The following is a 26,042-nucleotide window of genomic DNA, read 5'->3' as shown; positions in this document are numbered from 1 at the left end:
ACTTGTTCTGGCACGGGGAAGGGGCAGTGAATTGCTCTTCGGCTCTGCCAGGACCTGCCCCCAGGAGGGGGCGAGGCCAAGATGGCGCCGAGCGCTGGGTGAGCAGCGTCTTGGCTGCGGCTAGAGTTTTCCTGCTGCCCGCGCTCGGCTGGCGGGGGCGGGTCTGAGTGGTACCCAGGAGGAGACCCTTTGAAGGTCCCTTGTGGGGACTGGAAAGAGGACGGTTGGTTGCGTGTCTGTGCTCGTGGGGACCCCGTGTGTGTGCCTGCATTGGAGAGATGTTGCAGGAGATGGGGTGGGCTCTCTGAACCTCCTTTCGCGCTGCTCGGGGATCTTCGACCTGCTTCTCTGCTGGAATCTCGCTCAAGTTAACCCTTCCCTGGGACGCCTTCCTGCCGCCTCCGCTGATCTGAGGAGATCCTGTGACTGTAGCGTGTTTTATGAGCCTTTACTGGCAGAGGGTACCACCGGGTATTGAAGGATTCGTAGGAGTTCGCCAGGGAAGTGGGACAGGACAGCCTCTTGTAAACCCGGCGCCAGGCACAGAGTATGTCTCGAATAATTGTGGTCCCTATAGATAAGACTTATAAAAGTGGGGGAGGAGCTCAGGGATGGTTTGAAAAGAACCAATTTGTTTTTCTGCCTCCCTCTTCCCATCCTTCCAGCACGGCCCCACCCTACCTGTACTACTCCTGATCAGTATTGATGTTAATCTTCCTAATGTCCAACTCCAAGTGTGCTACTTTACTTTTTTTTTTTTTTTTTGAGACAGGGTTTCCGTCTGTTACCCAGGCTGTTGTGCAGTGGCACCATCTTGGCTCACTGCAGCCTCCAACTCCTCAATTCAAGTGATGCTCCCGCCTCAGCCTCCTAAGTAGCTGGGATGACAGGTTCACACCACCACGCCCGTCTAATTTTTTAATTTTTGCAGAAATGGGGGTCTCACTATGTTGACCAGGCTGTCTGAAACTCCTGGCCTCAAACAATCCCCCCACCTCTGCCTTCCAAAGTGCTGGGATTACTGGGGTGAGTAACCTCTCTTGGCTCCAATTTGCTTTGTTTTTTTGGGTTTTTTTTTTGAGATGGAGTCTCCCTCTATTGCCCAGGCTGGAGTGCAGTGGCACGATCTCGGTTCATTGCAACCTCCGCCTCCTGGGTTCAAGCGATTCTCCCACCTCAGCCTCCCAAGTAGCTGGGACTACAGGCGCCCGCCACCATGTCTGGTTAATTGTTGTGTTTTTACAAAAAGACAGGGTTTTGCCATGTTGGCCAGGGTGGTCTCGAGCTCCTGACCTCAGGTGATCTTCCTGCCTAGGCCTCCCAAATTACAGGCGTGAGCCACTGCACCTGGCTCCACTTTGCTTTCTTTTTTTTTTTTTTTTTTTTTTTGAGATAGCGTCTTGATCTGTTGCCCAGGCTGGAGTGCAGTGGTGCGATCTCGGCTCACTGCAAGCTCTGGCTCCCGGGTTCACGCCATTCTCCTGCCTCAGCCTCCCGAGTAGCAGGGACTACAGGCACCCGCCACCATGCCCGGCTAATTTTTTCTATTTTTTAGTAGAGACGAGGTTTCACCATGTTAGCCAGGATGGTCTCAATCTCCTGACCTCGTGATCCACCCGCTTTGGCCTCCCAAAGTGCTGGGATTACAGGCGTGAGCCACCGCGCTCGGCCCAGTTTGCTTTTAACTACAGTGTAGGCTCAAAGCTTGGGCCTATGACCTATTAATAATAGTGATACCAAGTATTTACTGAGCACCAACATCTCTAAGCCTTACAACTAATTCATTTACTTCACAAATATTTATGATGTCCCAGGTTGGGCTCCTGGAATATAGGCTCCTGGAATATATCAGTGAACATAATAAAGAGCTCTGTCGGCCGGGCACAGTGGCTCACGCCTGTAATCCCAGCACTTTGGGAGGCCAGGTGGGCGGAACATCTGAGGTCGGGAGTTCAAGACCAGCCTGAGCAACATGGTGAAACCCCATCTCTACTAAAAATACAATTAGCCAGGTGTGGTGGCGCATGCCTGTAATCCCAGCTACTTGGGAAGCTGAGACAGGAGAATTGCTTGAATCTGGGAGGCGGAGGTTGCAGCGAGCCAAGATTGCACCATTGCACTCCAGCCTGGACAAGAGTGAAACTCTAGCTCAAAAAAAAAAAAGAGCCCTGTCCACATGGTGGACGGAGACGGAGATGGGGTCTCACTGTGTTGCCAGGCTGGAGTGCAGTGGCGCAACCTCTGCTCACTGCAACCTCCACCTCCCGGGTTCAAGTGATTCTCCTGCGTCAGCCTCCCAAGTAGCTGTGATTACAGGTGCCTGCCACCATGCCCATCTAATTTTTTTATTTTTAGTAGAGATAGGGTTTCACCATGTTGGCCAGGCTGGTCTTGAACTCCTGACCTAAAGTGATCCGCCCGCCTTGGTCTCCCAAAGTGCTAGGATTACAGGCGTGAGCCACTGTGCCTGGCCTGAGATGGGGTTTTGTTATGTTGCCCAGGCTGGTCAGGAATTCCTAAGCCCAAGCAGTCTTCCCACCTCACCCTCCCAAAGTGCAGAGATTACAGGCATGAGCTGAGCCACTGCACCTGCCCATTATAAGGATTTCGGGTTTTACTGTATGGCAAGTGGAGAGCCATTATGAGGGTTTGAGTAAAGAAATGACAATCTGCTTTACAGTTTGACAGAAGCATTTTGGCTGCAACGTTAGGAATGGATGTAGAGAAAGGCAAGGGTAGACTCCGGTTGACATTGTTAGGAGGTTTTCGGAGTTACCCAGTGGATAGATGATGGTGACCTGGGCCAAGCAGTGGGAGCAGAGGAGTCAGGTTGGACTAGCTGGTGGATTGATTGATTTTTGAGACAGAGTCTCGCTCTGTCGCCAGGCTGGAGTCCAGTGGCACGATCTTGGCTCACTGCAACCTCCGCTTCCCAGGTTCAAATGATTCTCTTACCTCAGCCTCCCGAGTAGCTGGGACTACAGGCGCGTGCCACCACGCCAAGCTAGTTTTTGTATTTTTAGTAGAGATGGGATTTCACCATGTTGGCCAGGATGGTCTCCATCTCTTGACCTGGTGATCCGTCAGCCTCGGCCTCCCAAAGTGCTGGAATTACAGGCGTGAACCACCGCGCCTGGCCTACCTGGTAGATTTGATGTGAAGGCTCAGATAAAGAACAAGTGTCTGGATGGATGGCATTGCTATGAAGATAAGGAGAGCTGAGCCTGGGCCAGGCACTTCGGCTCAGGCCTTTAATTCTAACACTTTGAGAGGCCAACGCTGGAGGATTACTTGAGCCCAAGACTTCAAAGTGGTGGGATTGAAGCCCTGAGGTGTAACAGAAAAAGACAGAAATCTGGGCTGGGCCGGGTGGCTCAGGCCTGTAATTCCAACACTTCGGGAGGCCGAAGCAGGAGGATTGCGTGAGCCCAGCAGTTCGAGACCAGCCTGGACAACATAGTGAGACTCTGTCTCTGCCCCTGCCCCCCCAAAAAATTGGCTGTGCATAGTGGTACACACCTATAGTCCCAGCCACTTGGGAGGCTGAGGTGTGAGGATTGCTTTAGCCTGGGAGCTCCTGGGCTCTATGAGTTTTCCCACCCCTGCCTCCTGAGTAGCTAGAACTACAGCCATGCGCCTGCATACCCAGCTAATTTTTGTATTTTTTGTACAGATGGAGTCTCACTGTGTTGTCCAGGCTGGTCGTGAACTGCTGGGCTCAAGCGATCCTCCTACCTTGGGCTCCCAAAGTGTTGGAATTACAGGCATGAGCCACTAGGCCTAGTCCAGATTTTTTTTTTTTTTTTTTTTTTTTTTGAGACGGAGTCACCGTGGTTGGAGTGCAGTGGCATGATCTCGGCTCACTGCAACCTCTGCCCTCTGGGTTCAAGTGATTCTCCTGCCTTAGCCTCCCTAGTAGCTGGGATTACAGGCGTGCACTACCACGCCCTGCTAATTTTTGTATTTTTAGTAGAGATGGGGTTTCTCCATGTTAGCCAGGCTGGTCTCGAATTCCTGACCTCAAGTGATCCGCCCGCCTCGTCCTCCCAAAGTGCTGGTGGGATTACAGGTGTGAGCCACTGAACCTGGCCCCAGCCCAGATTTCTATCTTTCTCTGTTACACCTCAGGGCTGACTCACGTAGGGATGGACATAAGACACTCCGAGTTCCTCTCCTCTCTCCACTGTCCTCCCTTTGCTGGCCCTCTCCCCGTGTCTCACGTTTCTTTTTCTTCTGCCTGCCCCGTTCCTCTGCCAGGGTCTCTGTCTCTCCACCGGGGGCTTCATCCTTCCAGGGAGGAGAAGAGGGCCTCCAGAATGGCTGAGGAGAAGAAGCTGAAGCTTAGCAACACTGTGCTGCCCTCGGAGTCCATGAAGGTGGTGGCTGAGTCCATGGGCATCGCCCAGATTCAGGAGGAGACCTGCCAGCTGCTAACGGATGAGGTCAGCTACCGCATCAAAGAGATTGCACAGGTGACCCGGCCCTTCTGTCCAGCTGCACATTGGGTCCATGTCGCCCGGGTCCCCGTCCTTAGGATTTTGGGCTGATGTCTGTTCTGTCACCCACCCCAGGATGCCTTGAAGTTCATGCACATGGGGAAGCGGCAGAAACTCACCACCAGTGACATTGACTACGCCTTGAAGCTAAAGAATGTCGAGGTGATTTGGGGAGACAGGCAGGGGGCGGGTGATGAGGACAGGGCGATGGGGACAGGGTGAGACGCCGTCCTTCAGCCAAGTATCCTCCGGCTCCCTTCTGACCCGTGCCCCTCTCTCCTGCCACAGCCACTCTATGGCTTCCACGCCCAGGAGTTCATTCCTTTCCGCTTCGCCTCTGGTGGGGGCCGGGAGCTTTACTTCTACGAGGAGAAGGAGGTTGATCTGAGCGACATCATCAATACCCCTCTGCCCCGGGTGCCCCTGGACGTCTGCCTCAAAGGTTGGGGGAGGGGAGAGCAGGGTGGCAGGGAGGAGGGAAAGGAGAACAGTTGTGTGTGGGTGTGAGGAGCCTCACAATAGAAGAAAAGCTCAATGTGAGATCCCTGGTGAGTTGCAAGGGGAGCAGGAGTGGAAACACGCTTCCATAGCATGGGGCAACTCCCCAATGTCCATGCGTGGCAATTCACCTTGACACCTGCCTTCCTTGCAGCTCATTGGCTGAGCATCGAGGGCTGCCAGCCAGCTATCCCCGAGAACCCGCCCCCAGGTAACCTCCATGCCCCACCCTCTGGGTCTCTGGGTCCCTTTCCCCCTCCTTCCACCTTTTTTTTTGGGACGGAGTCTCACTCTGTTGTCTGTGCTGGAGTGCAGGAGTGCTGGAGTGCAGTGGCTCAATCTTGGCTCACTGCAAACCTGTGCCTCCTGGGTTCACGCGATTCTTTGTGTCTCAGCCTCCTGAGTAGCTGGGACTACAGGCACATACCACCACGCCTGGCCAATTTTTTGTAATTTTAGTAGAGACGAGGTTTCACCATGTTGGCCAGGCTGGTCTCGAACTTCTGACCTAAGGTGATCCACCCACCTTGGCCTCCCAAAGTGCTGGGATTATAGGCATGAGCCACTGCGTCCGGCCTCCTCCCACCTTTTACTTTTCCTGCTACTCTCGTCACCCCTCCCGCTGTGCCTGCTTTCCCACCAGCTCCCAAAGAGCAACAGAAGGCCGAAGCCACAGAACCCCTGAAGTCAGCCAAGCCAGGCCAGGAGGAAGACGGAACCCTGAAGGGCAAAGGTCAAGGGGCCACCACAGCCGACGGCAAAGGTCAGTCCTCCTAGGCCAGGCCTCTCTGGACTCTTGCCTAAAGCCACATGGCTATTTGTTTTGTTTCCTTTTTTTTGTTTTTGAGACAGAGTCACTCTGTCACCCAGGCTGGAGTGTAGTGGTACGATCTCAGCTCACTGCAACCTCCACCTCCGGGGTTCAAGCGATTCTCCTGCCTCAGCCTCCTGAGTAGCTGGGACTACAGGTGCCCACCACCACGCCCGGCTAATTTTTGTAATTTTTTTTAGTAGAGACAGGGTTTTGCTATGTTGGCCAAGCTGGTCTCAAACTCAGCCTCATGTGATCCACCCGCCTTGGCCTCCCAAAGTGCTGGGATTACTGGTGTGAGCCACCATGCCAGGCCTCCATGTAGCCATTGGTGAAGTGGTTGAGGTCAGGGCCAGAGAGCCCCAGAAAGGATGGGGAAGCCTAAGAAGAAGCCGGGTCTCCTGGGTCTCAGGGGAAGTGGAGGGTTAAGGTTCTTCTGTTACTGAGGTTTCTTCTGGAGCTTTCTTTGTCAGACCCACCTCTCCAATCACACAGGGAAAGAGAAGAAGGCGCCGCCCTTGCTGGAGGGTGCCCCCTTGCGACTGAAGCCCCGGAGCATCCACGAGTTGTCTGTGGAGCAGCAGCTCTACTACAAGGAGATCACCGAGGCCTGCGTGGGCTCCTGCGAGGCCAAGAGGGCGGTGAGGGCCCCACCAGCCTGCCCTGGCCCTGAGACTCCTCCTCCTGGGGGCCCTATGAATTGCTCCCCACATCCCACCCCCACCTGACTAGCTTCCCTCCTCCCATAGGAAGCCCTGCAAAGCATTGCCACGGACCCTGGGCTGTATCAGATGCTGCCACGGTTCAGTACCTTCATCTCGGAGGGGGTGAGAGCATGAGGTTCCACAGTGCAGGGACGGCAGTGGAAGCTCCTGTGAGAGTCTCCCTGCCCCATGCCCAGCACTTCTCCCTCCCGCAGGTCCGTGTGAACGTGGTTCAGAACAACCTGGCCCTACTCATCTACCTGATGCGTATGGTGAAGGCGCTGATGGACAACCCCACGCTCTATCTAGAAAAATATGTGAGTGATTCTGCCCATCTTCCCTTCCGGGGACTAGGGACCCTGCTGCCACCAACAGGAAGTCAGTGGTCAGCAGTGGCTCACGCCTGAAATCCCAGCAACTTCGGGAGGCCGAAGTGGGAGGATTGCTTGAGCTCAGGAGTTTGAGGACAGCCTGAGGATAGTAGTAGTGAGACTGCTATCTCTACAAAAAAAAATTAACCAAAACAAAATTAGCCAGGCATGGTGGTGCACACGTGGCCCCAGCTACCTGGGAGGCTGAGATGGGAGGATTGCTTGAGCCCGGGAGATTGAGGCTGCAGTGAGCCATGATTGTGCCCCTGCACACCAGCCTGGGTGACAGAGCAAGACTTTGTCTCAAGCAAACACACAAAACCAGAATCAGCTGCCCCGCCCTTTCTCCCTTAGGTCCATGAACTTATTCCGGCTGTGATGACCTGCATTGTGAGCAGACAGCTGTGCCTGCGACCAGATGTGGACAATCACTGGGCACTCCGAGACTTTGCTGCCCGCCTGGTGGCCCAGATCTGCAAGCATTTTAGCACAACCACTAACAACATCCAGTCCCGGATCACCAAGACCTTCACCAAGGTGAGCCGGGAAAACTTGAGCGTCGTTTGTTTCAGTTTGTTTCATCATTGGCCACCACTGGTTGGGGGAAGTCACACTGGAAACAAGGGGCAGAGGGAAGAGGGACTGGAACTTGTGGTGGTCTAAGGGTCTTGAGGCTTGTCTGTAATGCCTTTTTTTTTTTTTTTTTGAGATGGAGTCTCGCTTTTTGCCCAGGCTGGAGTGCAGTAATGCGATCTCTGCTCACTGCACCCTCTGCGTCCTGGGTTCAAGCGATTCTTCTGCCTCAGACTCCTGAGTACTTGGGATTACAGGCGCCTGCCACCACAACTGGCTAATTTTTTTTTTTTTTTTTTTGAGATGGAGTTTCGCTCTTGTTGCCCAGGCTGGAGTGCAATGGTGCTATCTTGGCTTACCACAACCCCCGCCTCCTAGGTTCCAATGATTCTCCTGCCTCAGCCTCCCGAAAAGCTGGGATTACAGGCATGTGCCACCACACCCAGCTAATTTTGTATTTTTAGTAGAGACAGGGTTTCTCCATGTTGGTCAGGCTGCTCTAGAACTCCCGATCTCAGGTGATCTGCCTGCCTTGGCCTCCCAAAGTGCCAAGATTACAGGTGTGAGCCACTACACCTGGCTACAACTGGCTAATTTTTGTATTTTTAGTAGAGACAGAGTTTCACCATGTTGACTAGGGTGGTCTCGAACTCCTGACCTCAGGTGATCTGCCTGCCTCGGCCTCTCAAAGTGCTGGGATTACAGGCGTGAGCCACTGCACCTGGCCTCATTGTAATATCTTAATGATTTACAAGGAAAGTGTCTATGAAAGACTTAAGGTCCCTATCAATGATCCTTTCAGACCCCTTCATCTTAGTTTATTTCCTTCCCCTTACAGAGCTGGGTGGACGAGAAGACGCCCTGGACAACTCGTTATGGCTCCATCGCAGGCTTGGCTGAGCTGGGACACGATGTTAGGCCTCTGGGAGGAAGAAATGGGGGAGGGGATGCAGTCATGAGGTTATAGAGGGCATTGTGCTCCCACCTGGGAGACCCTGGTGACCCTCCGGCTTTCATTTCTCCCTTTCCTTTCCGACAGGTTATCAAGACCCTGATTCTGCCCCGGCTGCAGCAGGAAGGGGAGCGGATCCGCGGCGTGCTGGACGGCCCTGTGCTGAGCAACATTGACCGAATTGGAGCAGACCATGTGCAGAGCCTCCTGCTGGTGACCGAAGCCCCTGTCCCCACACCTGCCCACTGAGACACAGGCGGTGTTTAGCAAGCACATGGCATATTTTATTCACCTACTCCTATCTTTGCCTCCTATTTTCAGAGCACATTGCAGAGTCTGATACTATTTTACAGATGGAAAGACTGAGACTCAGGCTGAGTAAGAAATAAGGGGGCTGGGTGTGGTGGCTTCTGCCTGTAATCCCAGCACTCTGGGAGCCTAGGAGTATGAGGCCAGCCTGGGCAACATAGCAAGATCCCACCTACAAAAAACAAAAAGTTAGCTGGGAGTGGTGACATGTGTCTGTGGTCCCAGCTACTAGGGAGGCCGAGGTGGGAGGATTGCTTGAACCCAGGAGTTCAAGGCTACAGTGAGCTATGATCGTGCCACTGCACTCCAGCCTGGGTTACAGAGGGAGACCACCACCCCCCAAAAAAGAAGGGCTTACAAGCTCAGCCTGTGGCATTTGGACCATCCTTCCCCAGTGCTCCTGTGTTACTCTGTGGTCTTCTCTGTACAAGGCAAATGCCCTCTTGATTAACCATCCTGCCACAGTATTTAGCAAGTTCATTCACACGTTAGTGCCCATGTTTTCTTTTTTTTTTTTTGAGATGGAGTCTCTCTAACCCAGGCTGGAGTGCAGTGGCGTGATCTCAGGCTCACTGCAACCTCTGCCTCTCAGGTTCAAGCAATTCTTGTGCCTCAGCCTCCCAAGTAGCTGGAACCACAGGCACGCGCCACCACGCCTGGCTAATTTTTTGTATTTTTAGTAGAGACAGGGTTTCATGTTGGCCAGGCTAGTCTCAAACTCCTGACCTCAGGTGATCTGCCAGCCTCAGCCTCCCAAAGTGCTGGGATTACAGGCGTGAACCACCACGTCCAGCTGTCACCCAAGCTGGAGTGCAGTGATGCAACCTCTGCTCACTGCAACCTCCACCACCTGGGTTCAAGCATTCTAGTACCTCAGCCTCCCCAGTAGCTGGGACTACAGGTGTGTGCCCATGCCTGGCTAGTTTTTTGTATTTTTAGTGGAGATGAGGTTTCTCCATTTTGGCCAGGCTGGTCTCACACTCTTGACCTCAAGTGATCCGCCCACCTCAGCCTCCCAAGTGCTGGGATACAGGCGTAGGATGCTGCACCTGGCCCCATGCCCATCTTTTCTTATGAGAAAGCCCACAGTGTTCTGTACACACACTAATAGCTCAGCATAATTTGGCCTCCAACAGGGGCACTGAGATGATAAGGAATGTCCTTTTTTACCCCATCCCCAAGGTTCTTCTCGAGTGTCACCAGCCCTCCCTCAACCTGGCTTTTTTTCTGTCTGCAGAAACATTGTGCTCCTGTTCTGGCAAAGCTGCGCCCACCGCCTGACAATCAGGACGCCTATCGGGCAGAATTCGGGTCCCTTGGGCCCCTCCTCTGCTCCCACGTGGTCAAGGCTCGGGCCCAGGCTGCTCTGCAGGCTCAGCAGGTCAACAGGACCACTCTGACCATCACACAGGTCCGTGGCTGGGTGGGGAGGAGGAATAAGAGGAAGTGGAAGAGAACCCCAGTGTGGGATGGGCACTCACACACAGCCACATGTGCCCTGAGTCAGCAGTCTCAGGGCAACCAGGCCCCGAGTGAGGATGCCCCAGCCCCAGTGAGAGCCACTGAGGAAGAGTGAGGGGAGCCCAGGCCTCTCCCTTCAGACTCCTCTTAGTGGATGATGCCACTTCCCCCTTTCCTCTTCTCCCTGCAGCCCCGGCCCACGCTGACCCTCTCACAGGCCCCACAGCCTGGGCCTCGAACCCCTGGCTTGCTGAAGGTTCCTGGCTCCATCGCACTTCCTGTCCAGACACTGGTGTCTGCACGAGCGGCTGCCCCACCACAGCCTTCCCCTCCTCCAACCAAGTTTATTGTAATGTCGTCGTCCTCCAGCGCCCCATCCACCCAGCAGGTATGGAGAGCTGTGTGGGACAGGGAGCACCCTGGGGAGGCCCAGGAGTAGAGCATGGTCCCCTCTGGGCCCTGTCAGGAGCTGGAAGAGGTGCCCACCAGGGTCCTGTAGGGCCGTAGCTGCCCTGCATGAGCAAGGTCTCCAGCCACAGCTATCTACAGGGTCAACTACAGGAACAATTTGTTCAGGCAGGGAGCAAGTGAAATGTCCTCGCCAGGCCTCGGGGGGGCAGGGAGGGCACAGGGCAAGTGGCCTGCCTTTCCTTTCTATCCAGGTCCTGTCCCTCAGCACCTCGGCCCCCGGCTCAGGTTCCACCACCACTTCTCCCGTCACCACCACCGTCCCCAGCGTGCAGCCCATTGTCAAGCTGGTCTCCACCGCCACCACTGCACCCCCCAGCACTGCTCCCTCTGGTCCTGGGAGTGTCCAGAAGTACATCGTGGTCTCACTTCCCCCAACAGGGGAGGGCAAAGGAGGCCCCACCTCCCATCCTTCTCCAGTTCCTCCCTCAGCATCGTCCCCCTCCCCACTCAGCGGCAGTGCCCTTTGTGGGGGGAAGCAGGAAGCTGGGGACAGTCCCCCTCCAGCTCCAGGGACTCCAAAAGCGAATGGCTCCCAGCCCCCCAACTCCGGCTCCCCTCAGCCTGCTCCGTGATGCTCCACCTGCCAGCCTCCGGATTCCTACACATGCAGACGTGTACACACGTGCACGTATACACATGCATGCACACTAAGCGGAAGGAAGTTGTAGATTGCTTCCTTCATGTCACTTTCTTTTTAGATATTGTACAGCCAGTTTCTCAGAATAAAAGTTTGGTTTGTAAGTTCCGATCCACTGCAGTCCTTCCTGCATCAGATACCACGGAACGGCTGGGCCCATTGCCCCCTCCTTGTCTTGGGACTGAGGACTTTTCCTGCCCAGATTCAGTCAGAAGGCCAGGAGGCTGGAAGAGAAAAGACTATCCTCCCGTGGGACAAACCGCTGCCTTGGCCGCCGTGTCCTTGTCTGGGGAGCCTCAGATCCGAATGACGTAGGCGTCGCTGTGGCTTAGGTGTCGCACCCACTTGTGGGGGTTGGCATTGCCGCACGGCCTGAAGGCCAGCCTGAGGAATCGGACCTGGAGGCCAGAGCATGTGTGCCGGGGAAGCTCGAAGGAGAGACTGGCAGGGCCCAGCCCCAGAGGAGAGGCCGAGGTGGAGAGCCCATGGCTGGGAGGTCCTGGGGGCCCTGGGACGTCCATCTGTGAGGGGCAGAGGCAGGGGGAGGAAGGAGGGCAGGAAGCTGACCACGCTGGGGGAACCAGGCAGCAGCTGCTTCCGGAGGGTGGGGTGGGGGCTGCAAGTGAAGGTGGGAGGAGAGGGGCTGGGGATCCACAGCGAATACCTGGAAAAGGCCTGAGAGTTGAGAGCCTCCTTGCACCCGAGGCAGGTCCCAGCGAAGGGCTCCCTCTGCCAGTTCAGCCTTCTGCTCTGGGCTGCTCAGCTCCTGAGACAGGCTGGAGTTTGGAGAGGGAAGGTGCTGGGCTTGGCACCTTCTTGAGGCAGGCCCGTCATGCTGAGCTCACTCTCTCCCCAGGAAATCTCCCCATGGTGGGTGCACACACTCACCTGACCACCCCTCGAGGCAGGGGGAGGTGCAGCCTGACATTGAGGGCTTGGCTACAGAGGAGATGGGAACAAAGTCAGCTGCAGGAAGGCACAGTCCCTTGTCCTGTTCCTCTTCAATGTCACAACAGGATTTCAGCACAGGTGCCCCCCACCCTCCCAAATGCTACAGCCTCTACCTTAACTGGCTTCTGAGGCTGGCAGCTGCATCTGAAGGGAGAAGCAACAGGTGCCCTGACCCCGTCTCCTGTCCCACAGAGCTGAAATCAGCCAGGCCGGCCTCACTCTTACCTCTTTGAGGGCAGGTCACATCGCAACTTTAGATAAACCTGGAGCCTGGATGAGAGGGTAAAACACCATGACTCAGGCCATCTCCTACTGGCATCTCACCATTCCCCACCGGGGACCTCCATGCGGGGCTGTGTGGGTGTGGGCTGTACCCCCAAGAGGGAAAAGGGCTGAGGCCCAGCCCAATTTCATTAGCCAAAGCTTTTTCTTTTTCTTCTTTTTCAGAGAGAGAGACGGGGTCTCACTATGTTGCCCAGGCTGGTCTGGAACTCCTGGGCTCAAGTGATCCTCCCGCCTCAGCCTCCCAAAGTGCTAGGATTACAGGTGTGAGCCACCGTGCCCAGCCCAAGCCTTCTTCCAATTTGCACTCCATCACCACTACCACCACCCCCACTCTGCAGTGCGTCTTGGAAACATACAGGTCTTGGCTTGGGTTCCAAGGTAGTTCTAGAACCTAGGAAATTGTCTCACCGGCCTGAGCCTCGGTCCCACTGCACAGAGGGGAAGAGCCGGAAGGGGAGCGGTGAGGGGAGGTCATCGGAGAGCTGGTACCGCATCACAGTCAGCTGAGAGACCAGAGAGCAAAAAGGTTAGTTTGGTCTCACGACCCCACTGCCCCCTTCCCCATGGTGGACAGAATTTATGAGGCCACCCCAACCCTGACCTCGCCCTGAGGTGGTTGCAAACGGAGGATTCGATGAGACTCAAACTCGTCCAGATTCACGGAGCTGTGAAACGAGACTTCATCGACCCGGATTCCTGGCCCATAACCTGGAAAGAGAGAGACTTCTCTCCTGACCCATGTTTTGGGAGAGGAGCAAGGAGAAGGGAGGCTCCGTCTGACTTCTCTCCATGAACTCTGGCAATGACCTACTCCAAGGGGAGAAAGACCCACTTTCTCCTCACCTCTCAGCTCTGACTTCCCCACACAAAACTCTTCAGTCAAGCCAATGCGCATCTCTGTCGGAGGAGAGACCATCAGGAGAGCTCAGCAACGCCATGGTTTAAGTCACCAAGGAACCCGCCCTAACCCCAAACCTGGGTCCCGCCTGCAGATGCCTCACCTGAGCCACTGGGAAGGAAGCTCTTGAGCCGAATCTCTCCCTGCACATCCACCTTCAGCAGGGATCCCTGAGAGGCAGGGGGTCACGGTTAGAGTCTTTTTTTTTTTTTTTTGAGACAGGGTCTCGCTCTGTTGCCCAGGCTGGCAGTGGCGTGATCTCGGCTCACTGCAACCTCCACCTCCCAGGTTCAAGACATTCTCCTGCCTCAGCCTCACAAGTAGCTAGGATTACAGATGCTTGCCACCATAAGTGGCTAATTTTTGTATTTTTAGTAGAGACGAAATTTCACTGTGTTGGCCAGGCTGGTCTCAAACTCCTAACCTTAAGTGATCCATCCACCTTGGCCTCCCAATGTGCTGGGATTACAGGCATGAGCCACCGTGCCCAGCCTTTATTTACTTATTTTTTTTAAGAGACAAGGTCTTGCTCTGTCATCCAAGCTAGAGTGCAGTGACTCGATCTTGGCTTACTGCAGCCTTAATCTCCTGTCTTAACCTCAAGTGATCCTGCCTCAGCCTCCCAAGTAGCTGGGACAGCAGGTGTACACTACCATGTCTGGGTAATTTGTTTATTTGTTTTTTTTGTAGAGATGGGGTCTGGCTATGTTGCCCAGGCTGGTTTCAAACTCCTGGTCCCAAGTAATTCTCCCACCTTGGCCTCCCAAAGAACTGGGATTACAAGCATGAGCCACTGTGCCCGGCCGTTGCTAGGAGTCTTAGCCACCCCACCACGTTTCCCAAGTCCCATCTATCCTCAGCTCCAGGTTTGGGAGCTCAAACTTACATTAGATGCTATCAGTACAGACAGTCTCTCGACCACATCCAAAAAAACTTCATTCTTTTGGGTCTGAGAAAGACAGAAGATTTGAGTGGTTGGAAGCAGAATAGCCTATGTTCTGAAATGGACACACAGGGAGAAAGGACAGAACAGTCAAAAGCTACAGCTTTAGGGTGGGGACATGGGTGATGGAAGGGATCATCTCCTACCTCCACCCACATCTGGGGGAGGTGGGAGATGTGCCAAGATCTTTTTCTTTTTTCTTTTTTTGCATTTTTAGTAGAGACGGGGTTTCACCATGCCAGGCTGCTCTCAAACTCCTGGCATCAGGTGATCCGCCCACCTCGGCCTCCCAAAGTGCTGGGACTACAGGCATGAGCTGCTGTGCCCGACCTAAGATCTTGGACTCCCGGATCCCAGAGCAAAACCAGAGGGTCTGACCCCATGGATCCTCCCTTCACCTGGTCAGAGCGACTGGACAGGACGGGGCGGCTGGCTGCACTGCTGGGGGCCACTTTGCTCTGTTGTGTCTCAGCCCCAAACTGTAAAGCATCCAAAGCAATCAATCATCAGGTCTGACAACCCCAGCCAACCCCTCTTCTCCTTCCTCACCCTCCTCTTTCCCTCTACTGACCAAGCCAACGCTGCTGAGGTCAAAGAGGCTGAAGGGCTTGCTGACCACAGCTTCCGTCTGGATGAAATTCCTCAGCATCTCTGTGGATGTGGTCTGTACATAGCCATAGTCCTAGTGGTAAAGGAAGGACAGTCTGAGTGGTCAGTGGAGGGAAGGGGTAAAGAGGGGGAGTGGGGCCAGGCATGGTGGCTCACTCCTGTACTCTCAGCGCTTTGGAAGGCCAAGATGTAGGAGAATGGCTTGAGGCCATGAGTTCAAGACCAGCCTGGGCAACACAGCAAGACTCCCATCTCTACAAAAAATAATTAGCTAGGCACAGGGGAGGCTGGGGCAGGAGGACAACTTGAGCCCAGGAGTTCCAGGCTGCAGTGAACTATAACTGCACCACTGCAGTCCAGCCTGGGCAACAGAGCAAGACCCTGTCTCTAAAAGCAAAAAAAGGCCGGGCGCGGTGGCTCACGCTTGTAATCCCAGCACTTTGGGAGGCCGAGGCGGGCGGATCACGAGGTCAGGAGATCGAGACCATGGTGAAACCTTGTCTCTACTAAAAATACAAAAAAAAAATTAGCCGGGCGTGGTGGGGGGTGCCTGTAGTCCCAGCTACTCGGAGAGGCTGAGGCAGGAGATGGCGGGAACCGGGGAGGCGGAGCTTGCAGTGAGCCGAGATTGCACCACTGCACTCCAGCCTGGGTGACAGCGAGACTCCGTCTCAAAAAATAAAATAAAATAAAAAATAAAAGCAAAAAAAAAAAAAAAAAAAAAGAAGGTAGACTTGGCCTCCTAACCACAGCATCCCACAGTAGAAGAGCAGATGTATCTTCAGGGGAATTAGGCGGGGGCCACAGAAGGGGATCATTGATTCTCACCAGCACTTCATCCAGGAGTTCGTAGACCAGAGCCACATTGCGGGAGATGGTCCCCTCGCCCAGGGAGCCACAGTAATCGCCCAGAAGGGTGGCCAACCTGAGGAAACATTTACTTGGAGCGTGTATTTTCTCCTCCTCTCAGACCCCTCCTAGCTACCAGGTGCCCAGCCCAACCCTCCTCACCTGGAGAGCAGTTCTAGGAGGCTGAAGGGAGAAACGTTTTCTGAAGTTGTGACCACCAAATAGAGGCCGCTGTGTCTAATATGAATGAAATGACGGCCATCGTGATACTGAGACACAGGCAGGGAAAAGAGAGGCGTTAAGAAAAGGGAGGTGGAGTGATCAGAACCCAGGAGACCTGAGCTCGGATCCCGATGCCTCTTACTGGTCACAACAGCAGTGACTTTGGGAGACACATGACAGGTGCCTGGGCCCAGCTTCCCAATGTGGAAACGGGGTTAATTACAGTAACTACCCCGAGTTGCTGAGGATGAAGTCACGCAGGGAGCTGGGCCTGGTGTGTTGCTGGCGCCCGATGGACTCTTTCTTTTTTTCCCACCCCCCCCACCACCCCGAGACGGAGTCTCGCTCTATCTCCCAGGCTGGAGTGCGGTGTCCCGATCTCGGCTCACCGCAACCTCCGCCTCTTGGGTTCAAGCGATTGTCCTGCCTCAGCTTCCCGAGTAGATGGGATTACAGGCGCCCGCCACCGCGCCCAGCTAATTTTTTGGGTTTTTTTTTTGTATTTTTAGTAGCGGCGGAGTTTCACCATGTTGGTCAGGCTGATTTCGAACTCCTGACCTCAGGTGATCCGCCCGCCTCGGCCTCCCAAAGTACTGGGATTACAGGCGTGAGCCACCGCGCCGGGCCTCTCGTTAGCTTTATTTGGAGGAATGCACCCCCCAAGTGGAATCTACAAAGGAACCAGTCCTGGGAGGGAGCTGGCGCCCACTCGGCCCGCCGGGGCCCAGCTCCTCACCCGCCTCCCGCCACTGGTTACCATGACAACCGGGGACTCGTCTCCTGGCAGTCCCGTCAGCTTCCGGTAGAAGAGCTCGGCCACATCCCGGCCGCCACTGTCCCCGCGGACTGGCGGGTGGAAGGACTCAGTGAAGGATCCTGCGACACGGGCTGGCCCTGGGCGCCCCTCCCGCCCGGCCCCTCCACCCCTTCCAAGCCCCACGGGTCCAGGATACAGTCTTTGTAGATGAGCGGGTCCCCCTTGGAGGACAGAATGAAGAACTGGGAAATCATGGCCGTTCTGGAGAGTAGACAAGAAGACGGCGAAAGTCGGGCCTGCCCCGCCCTGAGGCCCCGGAACAAAAGAACGCGCGTGCGCTGGCCCTTTAAGAGCGACTCTCCTCCCCCAGCGCCAGCTCGGACCGCGGGAAACCCGGCGCCCGCCCTACCCCGTCCGGAGATTCCCTTCCGACGCCCGCACCGCCTCCCCGTCACTCATTCCAGGCCTGCCCGGTGATTGGCTTGCGGCTAGCGGGGGGGGGGGGGGAGAGGGCCGGCTTCTCCGATTGGCCCGCACGCAGTGGCGCCGGTCACGTGGGGGCGACGTTTCGCGCCAATTTCGGTTGGCCGGCCACAGTCCACCGCGCGGACGTTCTCAGCTTCCCCAGGAGCAAGACCTCTGAGCCCGCCAAGCGCTGCCGCACGGGCCTCGGCAGCGATGGCACTGAAGGACTACGCACTAGAGAAAGGTACGGGTCTACGAGCCTGGGAAGGCGTCCTGCGCGGGGAGCCTCCCGAGGAATACCTGTTGGTGTGAGCTGGGGTCTTGGGGGACCGGGGTCGGCGGGTTCTGGGGTGCGCAAGGCCAGAGGCAGGTTCGGGCTGCGGCCTGGCTAAGGCCCACGCGGCCTGGGAAGCGCGCGGGGGGCATCGATGTTGAAGAAATGCTAGTAATCCCACCTGGTAAAAGTGTCAGGGTCGTGGGGTTGGGGGCTTGGGGGGCGCTAACCCGGCTGGGGGCTGCATAGGGAAGAGTCGCGCCCAGGACCTCAGGGGACTCTTAAGGGCTCTGGGCCCCCGGGCCAGCTTTCCTCCGCGCTTTTGGGCATTCCCAGGTTCCCGCGTCCTCCCGAGGCGCGCGGCGGCCCCGGGGGCGGGCAGGCCGGGGCCGCTGCGCGCCAGGATTGGCCGTTTGAGGCCGCTCTCCGAGCGGAAGTGGAGCCGGGCGGAAGTGGCGCGACGCGGTTGGAGGAGTGTCGTGTAAACAGTGTCCTTCCGCGCAGCGGCCTCGGAGAGAGCTGCGGCCCGTGGGGGCGTGCCTGGGATCCAGGAGCTTCGCTCGGGCTCGGGAAAGGCGGCAGTGGGCTGGGATCGCGGTATCCCTGGGCGTGCTGGCCAATGGCTGGACTGGCTCCCACCCTGGGCGGAGGAATCCCGAGCTGTGAAGCGGTTGGAATCCGGGCCCATGTGCTTCTTTGTTTACTAAGAGCGGAAGCGCTAGCGGGAGCGGGGGTGGGGTGCGGTACCCGCCTGGTGGCAGAGGTCCCGGCGAAATCGGGCGCTCAGGGGACCCAAAGAAGGCGGGGGATCATAGGGGTGGAAAGAAAGCTGAGAACCTTGAGACTGGAGTGTGGGGGGGCCAATGGGGAAGGGCGATAGGATTTTAAACTAAAGTAGGGACCGGAATTCCCCTGGGGAGAAGATGTTGGATCGCCCTGTGCACTGCCACGGGCTCTTTATTCTTCGCTGGTTAAAAACAGACTTCTGAAAAAGAGTTATGTCCACTTTGGGGAGAATTCGGTAGCTTTATTTAAATGCTCATATTATTAATTAGTTCATAGGCCATGTTTTAAGCGAAAATAGGTATCTAAGATTTCTATCGGATGGGCGGTAATGTGTCTTAAAGTTTGTGTCTTATGATTTTACGTTTCATGTTACAGAAAAGGTTAAGAAGTTCTTACAAGAGTTCTACCAGGATGATGAACTTGGGAAGAAGCAGTTCAAGTATGGGAACCAGTTGGTAAGTCTAAGATTGGGTAAAGGGAATGGGGAGCGGGGTGCTTAAGGAGCCATAAGCAGCAGCTTGGCTTGTTTTATTAAAGACATAACAAATAGAGGGTTTGAGGGCTGAGAAGCGAGTATCGCTCTGTGTGGCGCTGTGTTCTCCCCTGTGGATGCCCAGAGCCGGTGCTGAGTTCTCAGTGATGCATTTTCACATATGAACACTGGTGAACAAGGTGAATGTGGCTCTGAGGTGTTTCTGTCTCTTCCCCACCTGAGGTTCGGCTGGCTCATCGGGAACAGGTGGCTCTGTATGTGGACCTGGACGACGTAGCCGAGGATGACCCCGAGTTGGTGGACTCAATTTGTGAGAATGCCAGGCGCTACGCAAAGCTCTTTGCTGATGCCATACAAGAGCTGCTGCCTCAGTACAAGGAGAGGGAAGTGAGTGGCTAGAGAACAATAGCAAACAAAGGGCGAGGCGTTTAAGCTTCTGTAGAGAGGCTGCTCAGATACTGATGTTTTCTGAGCAGGCAGAAAGGAGGGGCACTTCTGCCTGGTGTGCTCTGTGCTCTCCTTTTCCCATCCTGTCACTTTTTTTTTTTTTTTTTTTTTTTTTTTTTTGTCCTTCTCTTTTAGGTGGTAAATAAAGATGTCCTGGACGTTTACATTGAGCATCGGCTGATGATGGAGCAGCGGAGTCGGGACCCTGGAATGGCCCGAAACCCCCAGAACCAGTACCCTGCTGAACTCATGCGCAGATTGTGAGTGGTCTCTGTTGGGAAGGATGTAGGGATTGGTTCTCCAGGATCTTGTCTGTGACTGTTTTCTCTCCTTAGTGAGCTGTATTTCCAAGGCCCAAGCAGCAACAAGCCTCGTGTGATCCGGGAAGTGCGGGCTGACTCTGTGGGGAAATTGGTGACTGTGCGTGGAATTGTCACTCGTGTCTCTGAAGTCAAACCCAAGATGGTGGTGGCTACTTACACTTGTGACCAGTGTGGGGCAGAGACCTACCAGCCGGTACGTGTGGAGCAAGGAGCAGGAAAGCACTTACCCATTAGTCGTTTTGTAGAGATTAACTTGATCCTGTGATGCCTATTGTTTTATTTGGTTGTAAAAGTTGCGGCCGGGCGCGGTGGCTCAAGTCTGTAATCCCAGCACTTCGGGAGGCCGAGGCGGGCGGATCACGAGGTCAGGAGATCGAGACCATCCTGGCTAACATGGTGAAACCCCGTCTCTACTAGAAATGCAAAAAATTAGTTGGGTGTGGTGGTGGGCGCCTGTAGTCCCAGCTACTCAGGAGGCTGAGGCAGGAGAGTGGCATGAACCCGGGAGGCAGAGCTTGCAGTGAGCCGGGATCGTGCCACTGCACTCCAGCCTGGGAGACAGAGCGAGACTCTGTCTCAAAAAAAAAAAAAAAAAAAGTTGCGTGTGTGTTCGCCTTTCATTCTTGGGTATGTAGTGGTCTTTCTACCTATTTTCTGGGTGTTGTTGACCCAGAGTAAGTTCAGAGGGTTCTTGACACTTCCAAGGTGTCTGCCACGAAGAGAAAATGTGATTCAAAGGACCGACCCAATGGAGCTCTTTTCCTTCTGACTTCTTTGGTGCTTCTGTTCTCACATCCTAGATCCAGTCTCCCACTTTCATGCCTCTGATCATGTGCCCAAGCCAGGAGTGCCAAACCAACCGCTCAGGAGGGCGGCTGTATCTGCAGACACGGGGCTCCAAATTTATCAAATTCCAAGAGATGAAGATGCAAGAACATGTGAGTTTGGGGTACGTGGCCCTGGGCAGGTGGATCGGGAGTCCACTTGAATTCTTTAGTCACTTGTGGAATGGCAGGAAGAAGAACAAAAGAGGGAAGTGCAGGAGGGAGGTGGAACTAGAATTTCCTGAGAGCCTTGGGAAGGGGAAAGGAGGTCTCAGCACCCCTCCTGTGGGCTTGTCTGTGGCTGGGTAGCCTGGGAGCCTTTGAGTGGGATGGCTAGAGAGGGAAGGTTGGGTCTTTGTCTATTTCTCCTAGCCTTATGTGCCCTTCCCTCCCCTAGAGTGATCAAGTGCCTGTGGGAAATATCCCTCGTAGTATCACGGTGCTGGTAGAAGGAGAGAACACAAGGATTGCCCAGCCTGGAGATCATGTCAGCGTCACTGGTATCTTCTTGCCAATCCTGCGCACTGGGTTCCGACAGGTGGTACAGGTAAGGAAGAGTTTGACATGAGGAATGGATCATCCCCTTTTCCCTCACCTACTTATTCTACCCACACAGAGAAAAGTGAGCAGCAAAACCCCAAACAAAACAGAACCCAGGGATTTGTCAAGAAATTGTTAGGGAATCCAGTGATGGGCAAGTTGAAGGGATTCCATCTGTATCCTGGCATTTTCCTGTCCAAGGGTTTACTCTCAGAAACCTACCTGGAAGCCCATCGGATTGTGAAGATGAACAAGAGTGAGGATGATGAGTCTGGGGCTGGAGAGCTCAGCAGGGAGGAGCTGAGACAGATTGCAGGTGAGGGGCAGGGGAGAGAGAGGAAATTCCGTTAACATCCTAGCTCCCTTTTCCCCCAGAAAATACAACCATCTTAACTTCTCTACAGAGGAGGATTTCTACGAAAAGCTGGCAGCTTCAATCGCCCCAGAAATATATGGGCACGAAGATGTGAAGAAGGCACTGCTGCTCCTGCTAGTGGGGGGTGTGGACCAGTCTCCTCGAGGCATGAAAATCCGGGGTAAGAAGAAAAAAGGGAGAGGCTCAGGGTGGATGAAGTCATTTAGGAGGAAAAAAGGATGACAAGTGTCCCTGTAGGTCACAGTATAAGAGTGGACATCTTGCCTTCGTGGACACAGGGAGGGCTTAGAAATAGTGCTGGGTGTTAGGGGGAGGCAGAACTCAAAATTGCTCTGTTGTTGGCCAAGCATTGGGAGAAGAGTCATTCCAGAGCTGCCTTCTCTTCCTCCAGGCAACATCAACATCTGTCTGATGGGGGATCCTGGTGTGGCCAAGTCTCAGCTCCTGTCGTACATCGATCGGCTGGCCCCCCGCAGTAAGTAGTTGGGCTTTGGGAGAGGTGAATATAGTGACAGACAGGACCACAGTGTTTATTCAAAAAGTAGGGGTGCATGGTGGCTCACGCCTGTAATCCCAATGCTCTGAGAGGCTAAGGCAGGAGAATCATTTGAGACCAGGATTTTGAGACCGCCTCTATGTCTACTAAAAAGTTTTTTTGTTTGTTTGGGTGTTGTTTTGTTTTTTTGTTTGTTTGTTTTTTTTTTGAGACGGAGTCTCAGTCGCCCAGACTGGAGTGCAATGGCATGGTCTCGCCTCACTGCAACCTCTGCCTCCCAGGTTCAAGCAATTCTTCTGCCTCGGCCTCCCAAGTAGCTGGGACTACAGGCGTGTGCTACCACACTTGGCCACTTTTTGTATTTTTAGTAGAGACAGAGTTTTACTGTGTTGGGCAGGCTGGTCTTGAACTCCTGACCTTGTGATCTGCCCACCTTGGCCTCGGCCTCTGAAAGTGCTGGGATTAGAGGAGTGAGCCACTGCGCCCGGCCTCTACTAAAAAGTTTTAAAAATTAGTTGGGTGTGGTAGTGAGTGCCTATAGTCTCAGCTACTTGGGAGGCTGAGGCCGGAGGATGGCTTGAGCCCAGGAGCGAAGGTTTCAGTGAGCCACAATTGTGCTCTGAAGAGAACCAGTGGGAGGAGAAGGGGGACATTGCCAGTGCCCCACAGATCCTCGAGCGTCTCAAGAAGGCCTAGTGGAGGGAGTGGAATGGTCCCAGCGCAGGCCCCGCCTCCCTGGCCCGTTTGTTGTCTTTTGCTTGTTCCCTTTCTTGTTCTTTTTCTCTTATGGTCCTTATTTCTTCTCTTCCAGGCCAGTACACAACAGGCCGGGGCTCCTCGGGAGTGGGGCTTACCGCAGCTGTGCTGAGAGACTCTGTGAGCGGAGAACTGACCTTAGAGGGTGGGGCCCTGGTGCTGGCTGACCAGGGTGTGTGCTGCATTGATGAGTTCGACAAGATGGCCGAGACCGACCGCACAGCTATCCACGAGGTCATGGAGCAGCAGACCATCTCCATTGCCAAGGCCGGCATTCTCACCACTCTCAATGCCCGCTGCTCCATCCTGGCCGCCGCCAACCCTGCCTATGGGCGCTACAACCCTCGCCGCAGCCTGGAGCAGAACATACAGCTGCCTGCTGCACTGCTCTCCCGGTTTGACCTCCTCTGGTTGATTCAGGACCGGCCTGACCGAGACAATGACCTACGGTGAATGAAGCTCAACACCCAAAGAGAGGTCCCCTGTAATGATCTGTGTAGGGAGGAGGAGAGGTGAATCAGAAAACAAATTCCATGCTCCTGGAAACCCTAGAGCCTCCCCTTTGCAGTAGGGGCTGGTCCACGGTTCTCAGGGAAATGGTGGATTGGGGCTGAAATGCTGGTGAGGATTTCCCGGGAAAGCTTGTTCCTCCTACACTGTGAGGAACTGGCAGAGCCAAAGGAGGAACACCTAAGAGGACATGGGTGTGTAGCCCTAAAAAGGGTGTTTCTTCTCACCTTCCCTCTGTCCAGGTTGGCCCAGCACATCACCTATGTGCACCAGCACAGCCGGCAGCCCCCCTCCCAGTTTGAACCTCTGGACATGAAGCTCATGAGGTAGGAGAGCTGGGTGCAGACGGGCAAACGTTGTTGGCGTGGGCCATGCGAGCCTCCTGAAAAAGTGCTTATTAGTCTTAGGATGTGTGTTTTTCACACCACCACTTCCCGCTACAGACATGTCCAGAGCCTCAGATCAGCTTTTAAGTGGAAAGTTCCACACTTCATATGATAGGGACACGGGAAACTTTGTTTCCTACACAATTTATTTTTTTTTTTTGAGACGAAGTCTCGCTCTGTCACCCAGGCTGGAGTGTAGTGGCGTGATCTCAGCTCTCGGCAACCTCTGCCTCCCAGGTTCAAGTGATTCTCCTGCCTCAGCCTCCTGAGTAGCTGGGATTACAGGCGCACAGCACCATGCCTGGCTAATTTTTTTGTATTTTAGTAGAGAGCGGTTTCACCATGTTGTCCAGGATGCCCGCCTCTGCCTCCCAAAGTGCTGCGATTACAGGCATGAGCCACTGCGCCTGGCCCACAAAAATATTTTTAATAAAATTACCTTCAGGTTATGTATATCAATTGTATATGAAATAGAGGTGAATTTCATGTTTAGACTGGAGTCCCATCCCCAAGCTATCTCATTATGTATATGCAAATACTCCAAAATTTGAAGTTTAAAACACCTGCTCCCAGGCATTCTGGATGATAATCTCTATCTCTCTCGCTATTTCCCCATGAGCCTCCAGTGTTCCTTCAGGTTTTTACTCCCTTTTAAATATTCTGTAAACAATTCTCTTTAAATAAAATATATCTGTTTTGCCATGTCATGCGCTCAGAGGAGGGATCTGGATCCTCTCTTAATGACAGACGGATTTGTCTTACAAAGGCCATTTTCCCGAAAAAAAGAGGAAATAACTTGGAGGATACTGGGGGGCTATACATTTGGCGAAATCCATCAGTGATATTCAAGCCAAGCAAATAATCACCCACTAATTTGTTTTTTCCACTTAAAATTCCTGGAGGGGACCATGTTAAATGGGGAGCCCTGGTACAGAAAACAATATGGACTCATATTCACTCCCTTCCCCATCTCCCTCTTCTGCTTCCCCATGAACCTTCCCCCACAGGCGTTACATAGCCATGTGCCGCGAGAAGCAGCCCACAGTGCCAGAGTCTCTGGCTGACTACATCACGGCAGCGTACGTGGAGATGAGGCGAGAGGCTTGGGCTAGTAAGGATGCCACCTATACTTCTGCCCGGACCCTGCTGGCTATCCTGCGCCTTTCCACTGCTCTGGTAAGTGCCCAAATTGCTGGAGGGCCATCTGTTTTGACTCTTAAAGGGGCAGCTCCTTACCGTGCTCTCATCGCCGCCTCCCTCCCTCCCGCTCCAGCCCTGCCGGGGCTAAAGTGCTGACAGTGCAGATAGTGGTCCTCTCCGTGCTACCGCACTGTGGGTACTTGCTGCTCCAGCAGGGCACGCACAGCGTCCGTGGAGGGAAAGGCCTTTTCCCCACTTCTTAACCTTCACTGAGGGGGTGGTTGGGGTCTGTTTCACTCCCTGTGTCCTAGATCCTGTGCTACAGACCTTCCTTTCTGTCCTCCCATCTTGGACCTCAGTCCTGGGGGCTCCAAAGTGCTGTTCGTGCAGGTAGTGTGATTACCCGACCTACTGCTGAGCTAGCACTTCCCGAGCCCCCGGGACACGTTCTCTCTGCCAATTGTCTTCTTGGCTGAGCTCCCCAAGCTCCATCTGTCATGCTGGGGAGCCCAGTGGAGTTCAAAAGGGTCTGGTCTCCCTCACAGGACAGCTGAACTCCGGGACTGGCCAGTGTTGAGAGGCGGAGACTTGGGCAATTGCTGGACGCTGCCCTGGGCATTGCACTTGTCTCGGTCTGACAGTGCCGGCCCAACACTGCGGATGCTGGGGGGAGGGGGGACTCCACTCCTGTTTTGTGAGTAGGCGACCCATGGACAGCCCAGCCTTAAAGCCAGAACAAGGGTGTCCCCTGACCTCGTTCCACTGCCCTCCTCCCGTTCCCATCTCTCCCCTACCTTCCCCTTAGGCGCGTCTGAGAATGGTGGACGTGGTGGAGAAAGAAGATGTGAATGAAGCCATCAGGCTAATGGAGATGTCAAAGGACTCTCTTCTAGGAGACAAGGGGCAGACAGCTAGGTGAGTGGTTTAGTGAAGGACGAAGCTGCGTCACTTTGGCTTCTGTGTGTCCATGTGTCTGAGGTTGGCCTCAATTCTAACACTGGCCGCCATTGTTCTCTGTTGATGTCGAGCATTCCTGTTTGTACCCTGACCTTACACACCCACTCATTTCCTTCAGGACTCAGAGGCCAGCAGATGTGATATTTGCCACCGTCCGTGAACTGGTCTCAGGGGGCCGAAGTGTCCGGTTCTCTGAGGCAGAGCAGCGCTGCATATCTCGTGGCTTCACACCCGCCCAGTTCCAGGCGGCTCTGGATGAATACGAGGAGCTCAATGTCTGGCAGGTCAATGCTTCCCGGACACGGATCACTTTTGTCTGATTCCAGCCTGCTTGCAACCCTGGGGTCCTCTTGTTCCCTACTGGCCTGCCCCTTGGGAAGGGGCAGTGATGCCTTTGAGGGGAAGGAGGAGCCCCTCTTTCTCCCATGCTGCACTTATTCCTTTTGCTAATAAAAGTGTTTGTAGATTGTCA

The 26,042-nt window shown here is 54.5% G+C and overlaps 3 protein-coding genes across 16 annotated transcripts; 2 read left to right on the top strand and 1 right to left on the bottom strand.

Annotated features, from left to right (window-relative positions):
* Positions 1-55: 55 nt before the first annotated feature.
* Positions 56-11,394, top strand: TAF6 (TATA-box binding protein associated factor 6). 5 transcript variants are annotated; one of them, XM_032756011.2, is made up of 15 exons: positions 56-223; positions 4,258-4,472; positions 4,572-4,658; positions 4,785-4,938; positions 5,149-5,205; positions 5,638-5,757; positions 6,301-6,446; positions 6,555-6,632; positions 6,725-6,826; positions 7,235-7,417; positions 8,292-8,366; positions 8,493-8,618; positions 9,952-10,125; positions 10,366-10,563; positions 10,838-11,394. In XM_032756011.2, exons 2-15 carry the CDS (start codon positions 4,317-4,319, stop codon positions 11,216-11,218), a joined length of 2,037 nt encoding a protein of 678 aa, XP_032611902.1. In that variant the 5' UTR covers positions 56-223; positions 4,258-4,316; the 3' UTR covers positions 11,219-11,394. The 5 variants fall into 5 exon arrangements, with proteins under 5 accessions (XP_032611902.1, XP_032611901.1, XP_032611903.1 ...); XM_032756010.2 differs by having other exon boundaries at positions 56-547; XM_032756012.2 differs by having other exon boundaries at positions 68-98.
* AP4M1 (adaptor related protein complex 4 subunit mu 1) lies at positions 8,258-17,896 on the bottom strand. 9 transcript variants are annotated; one of them, XR_009214658.1, is made up of 17 exons: positions 17,207-17,377; positions 16,994-17,058; positions 16,777-16,886; positions 15,981-16,087; positions 15,798-15,894; positions 14,932-15,042; positions 14,759-14,839; positions 14,304-14,366; positions 13,521-13,587; positions 13,363-13,416; positions 13,121-13,227; positions 12,928-13,022; positions 12,460-12,504; positions 12,348-12,378; positions 12,172-12,222; positions 11,948-12,059; positions 8,258-8,375 (listed from the first exon to the last, which is right to left on the bottom strand). XR_009214658.1 is itself a non-coding variant. In XM_032756023.2 (16 exons), exons 2-16 carry the CDS (start codon positions 17,049-17,051, stop codon positions 11,580-11,582), a joined length of 1,383 nt encoding a protein of 460 aa, XP_032611914.1. In that variant the 5' UTR covers positions 17,052-17,058; positions 17,563-17,896; the 3' UTR covers positions 11,320-11,579. The 9 variants fall into 9 exon arrangements, 6 of the variants coding, with proteins under 6 accessions (XP_032611914.1, XP_058299312.1, XP_058299307.1 ...); XR_009214655.1 differs by lacking the exon at positions 8,258-8,375 and adding an exon at positions 11,320-11,681; XR_009214656.1 differs by lacking the exon at positions 8,258-8,375 and adding an exon at positions 11,663-11,804.
* On the top strand, positions 17,392-26,042 carry MCM7 (minichromosome maintenance complex component 7). Of its 2 annotated transcripts, none has more exons than XM_032756008.2 (15): positions 17,392-17,506; positions 18,698-18,777; positions 19,038-19,202; positions 19,398-19,522; positions 19,598-19,778; positions 20,386-20,523; positions 20,807-20,956; positions 21,151-21,265; positions 21,354-21,485; positions 21,717-21,800; positions 22,633-23,026; positions 23,330-23,413; positions 24,481-24,649; positions 25,419-25,528; positions 25,689-26,042. In XM_032756008.2, exons 1-15 carry the CDS (start codon positions 17,476-17,478, stop codon positions 25,888-25,890), a joined length of 2,160 nt encoding a protein of 719 aa, XP_032611899.1. In that variant the 5' UTR covers positions 17,392-17,475; the 3' UTR covers positions 25,891-26,042. The 2 variants fall into 2 exon arrangements, with proteins under 2 accessions (XP_032611899.1, XP_032611900.1); XM_032756009.2 differs by lacking the exon at positions 17,392-17,506 and adding an exon at positions 18,539-18,557.

Source organism: Hylobates moloch, unplaced genomic scaffold (assembly GCF_009828535.3).
Source record: "Hylobates moloch isolate HMO894 unplaced genomic scaffold, HMol_V3 SCAFFOLD_1, whole genome shotgun sequence".
Taxonomy (NCBI): domain Eukaryota; kingdom Metazoa; phylum Chordata; class Mammalia; order Primates; family Hylobatidae; genus Hylobates; species Hylobates moloch.
The sequence above is the reverse complement of the archived record's forward strand: the minus strand, read 5'-3'. Positions and strand labels throughout refer to the sequence as shown.

What these genes read in the sequence shown, in the direction of transcription:
- TAF6 (XM_058443290.1), top strand. Translation starts at nt 948, where the DNA reads ATGTTGACCAGGCTGTCTGAAACTCCTGGCCTCAAACAATCCCCCCAC. An exon ending in CCTGGACGTCTGCCTCAAAG is followed by an intron (nt 4,939 to 5,148) that starts GTTGGGGGAGGG and finishes CCTTCCTTGCAG; the next exon opens with CTCATTGGCTGAGCATCGAG. An exon ending in GTACCTTCATCTCGGAGGGG is followed by an intron (nt 6,633 to 6,724) that starts GTGAGAGCATGA and finishes TCCCTCCCGCAG; the next exon opens with GTCCGTGTGAACGTGGTTCA.
- MCM7 (XM_032756008.2), top strand. Translation starts at nt 17,476, where the DNA reads ATGGCACTGAAGGACTACGCACTAGAGAAAG. An exon ending in GGTTCCGACAGGTGGTACAG is followed by an intron (nt 20,957 to 21,150) that starts GTAAGGAAGAGT and finishes TTCCTGTCCAAG; the next exon opens with GGTTTACTCTCAGAAACCTA. An exon ending in GACAAGGGGCAGACAGCTAG is followed by an intron (nt 25,529 to 25,688) that starts GTGAGTGGTTTA and finishes CATTTCCTTCAG; the next exon opens with GACTCAGAGGCCAGCAGATG.
- AP4M1 (XM_058443324.1), bottom strand. Translation starts at nt 17,256, where the DNA reads ATGAGTGACGGGGAGGCGGTGCGGGCGTCGGAAGGGAATCTCCGGACG. An exon ending in TAACCAGTGGCGGGAGGCGG is followed by an intron (nt 16,088 to 16,776) that starts GTGAGGAGCTGG and finishes CCTGTGTCTCAG; the next exon opens with TATCACGATGGCCGTCATTT. An exon ending in TGGGACCGAGGCTCAGGCCG is followed by an intron (nt 12,505 to 12,927) that starts GTGAGACAATTT and finishes CCTCTCATCCAG; the next exon opens with GCTCCAGGTTTATCTAAAGT.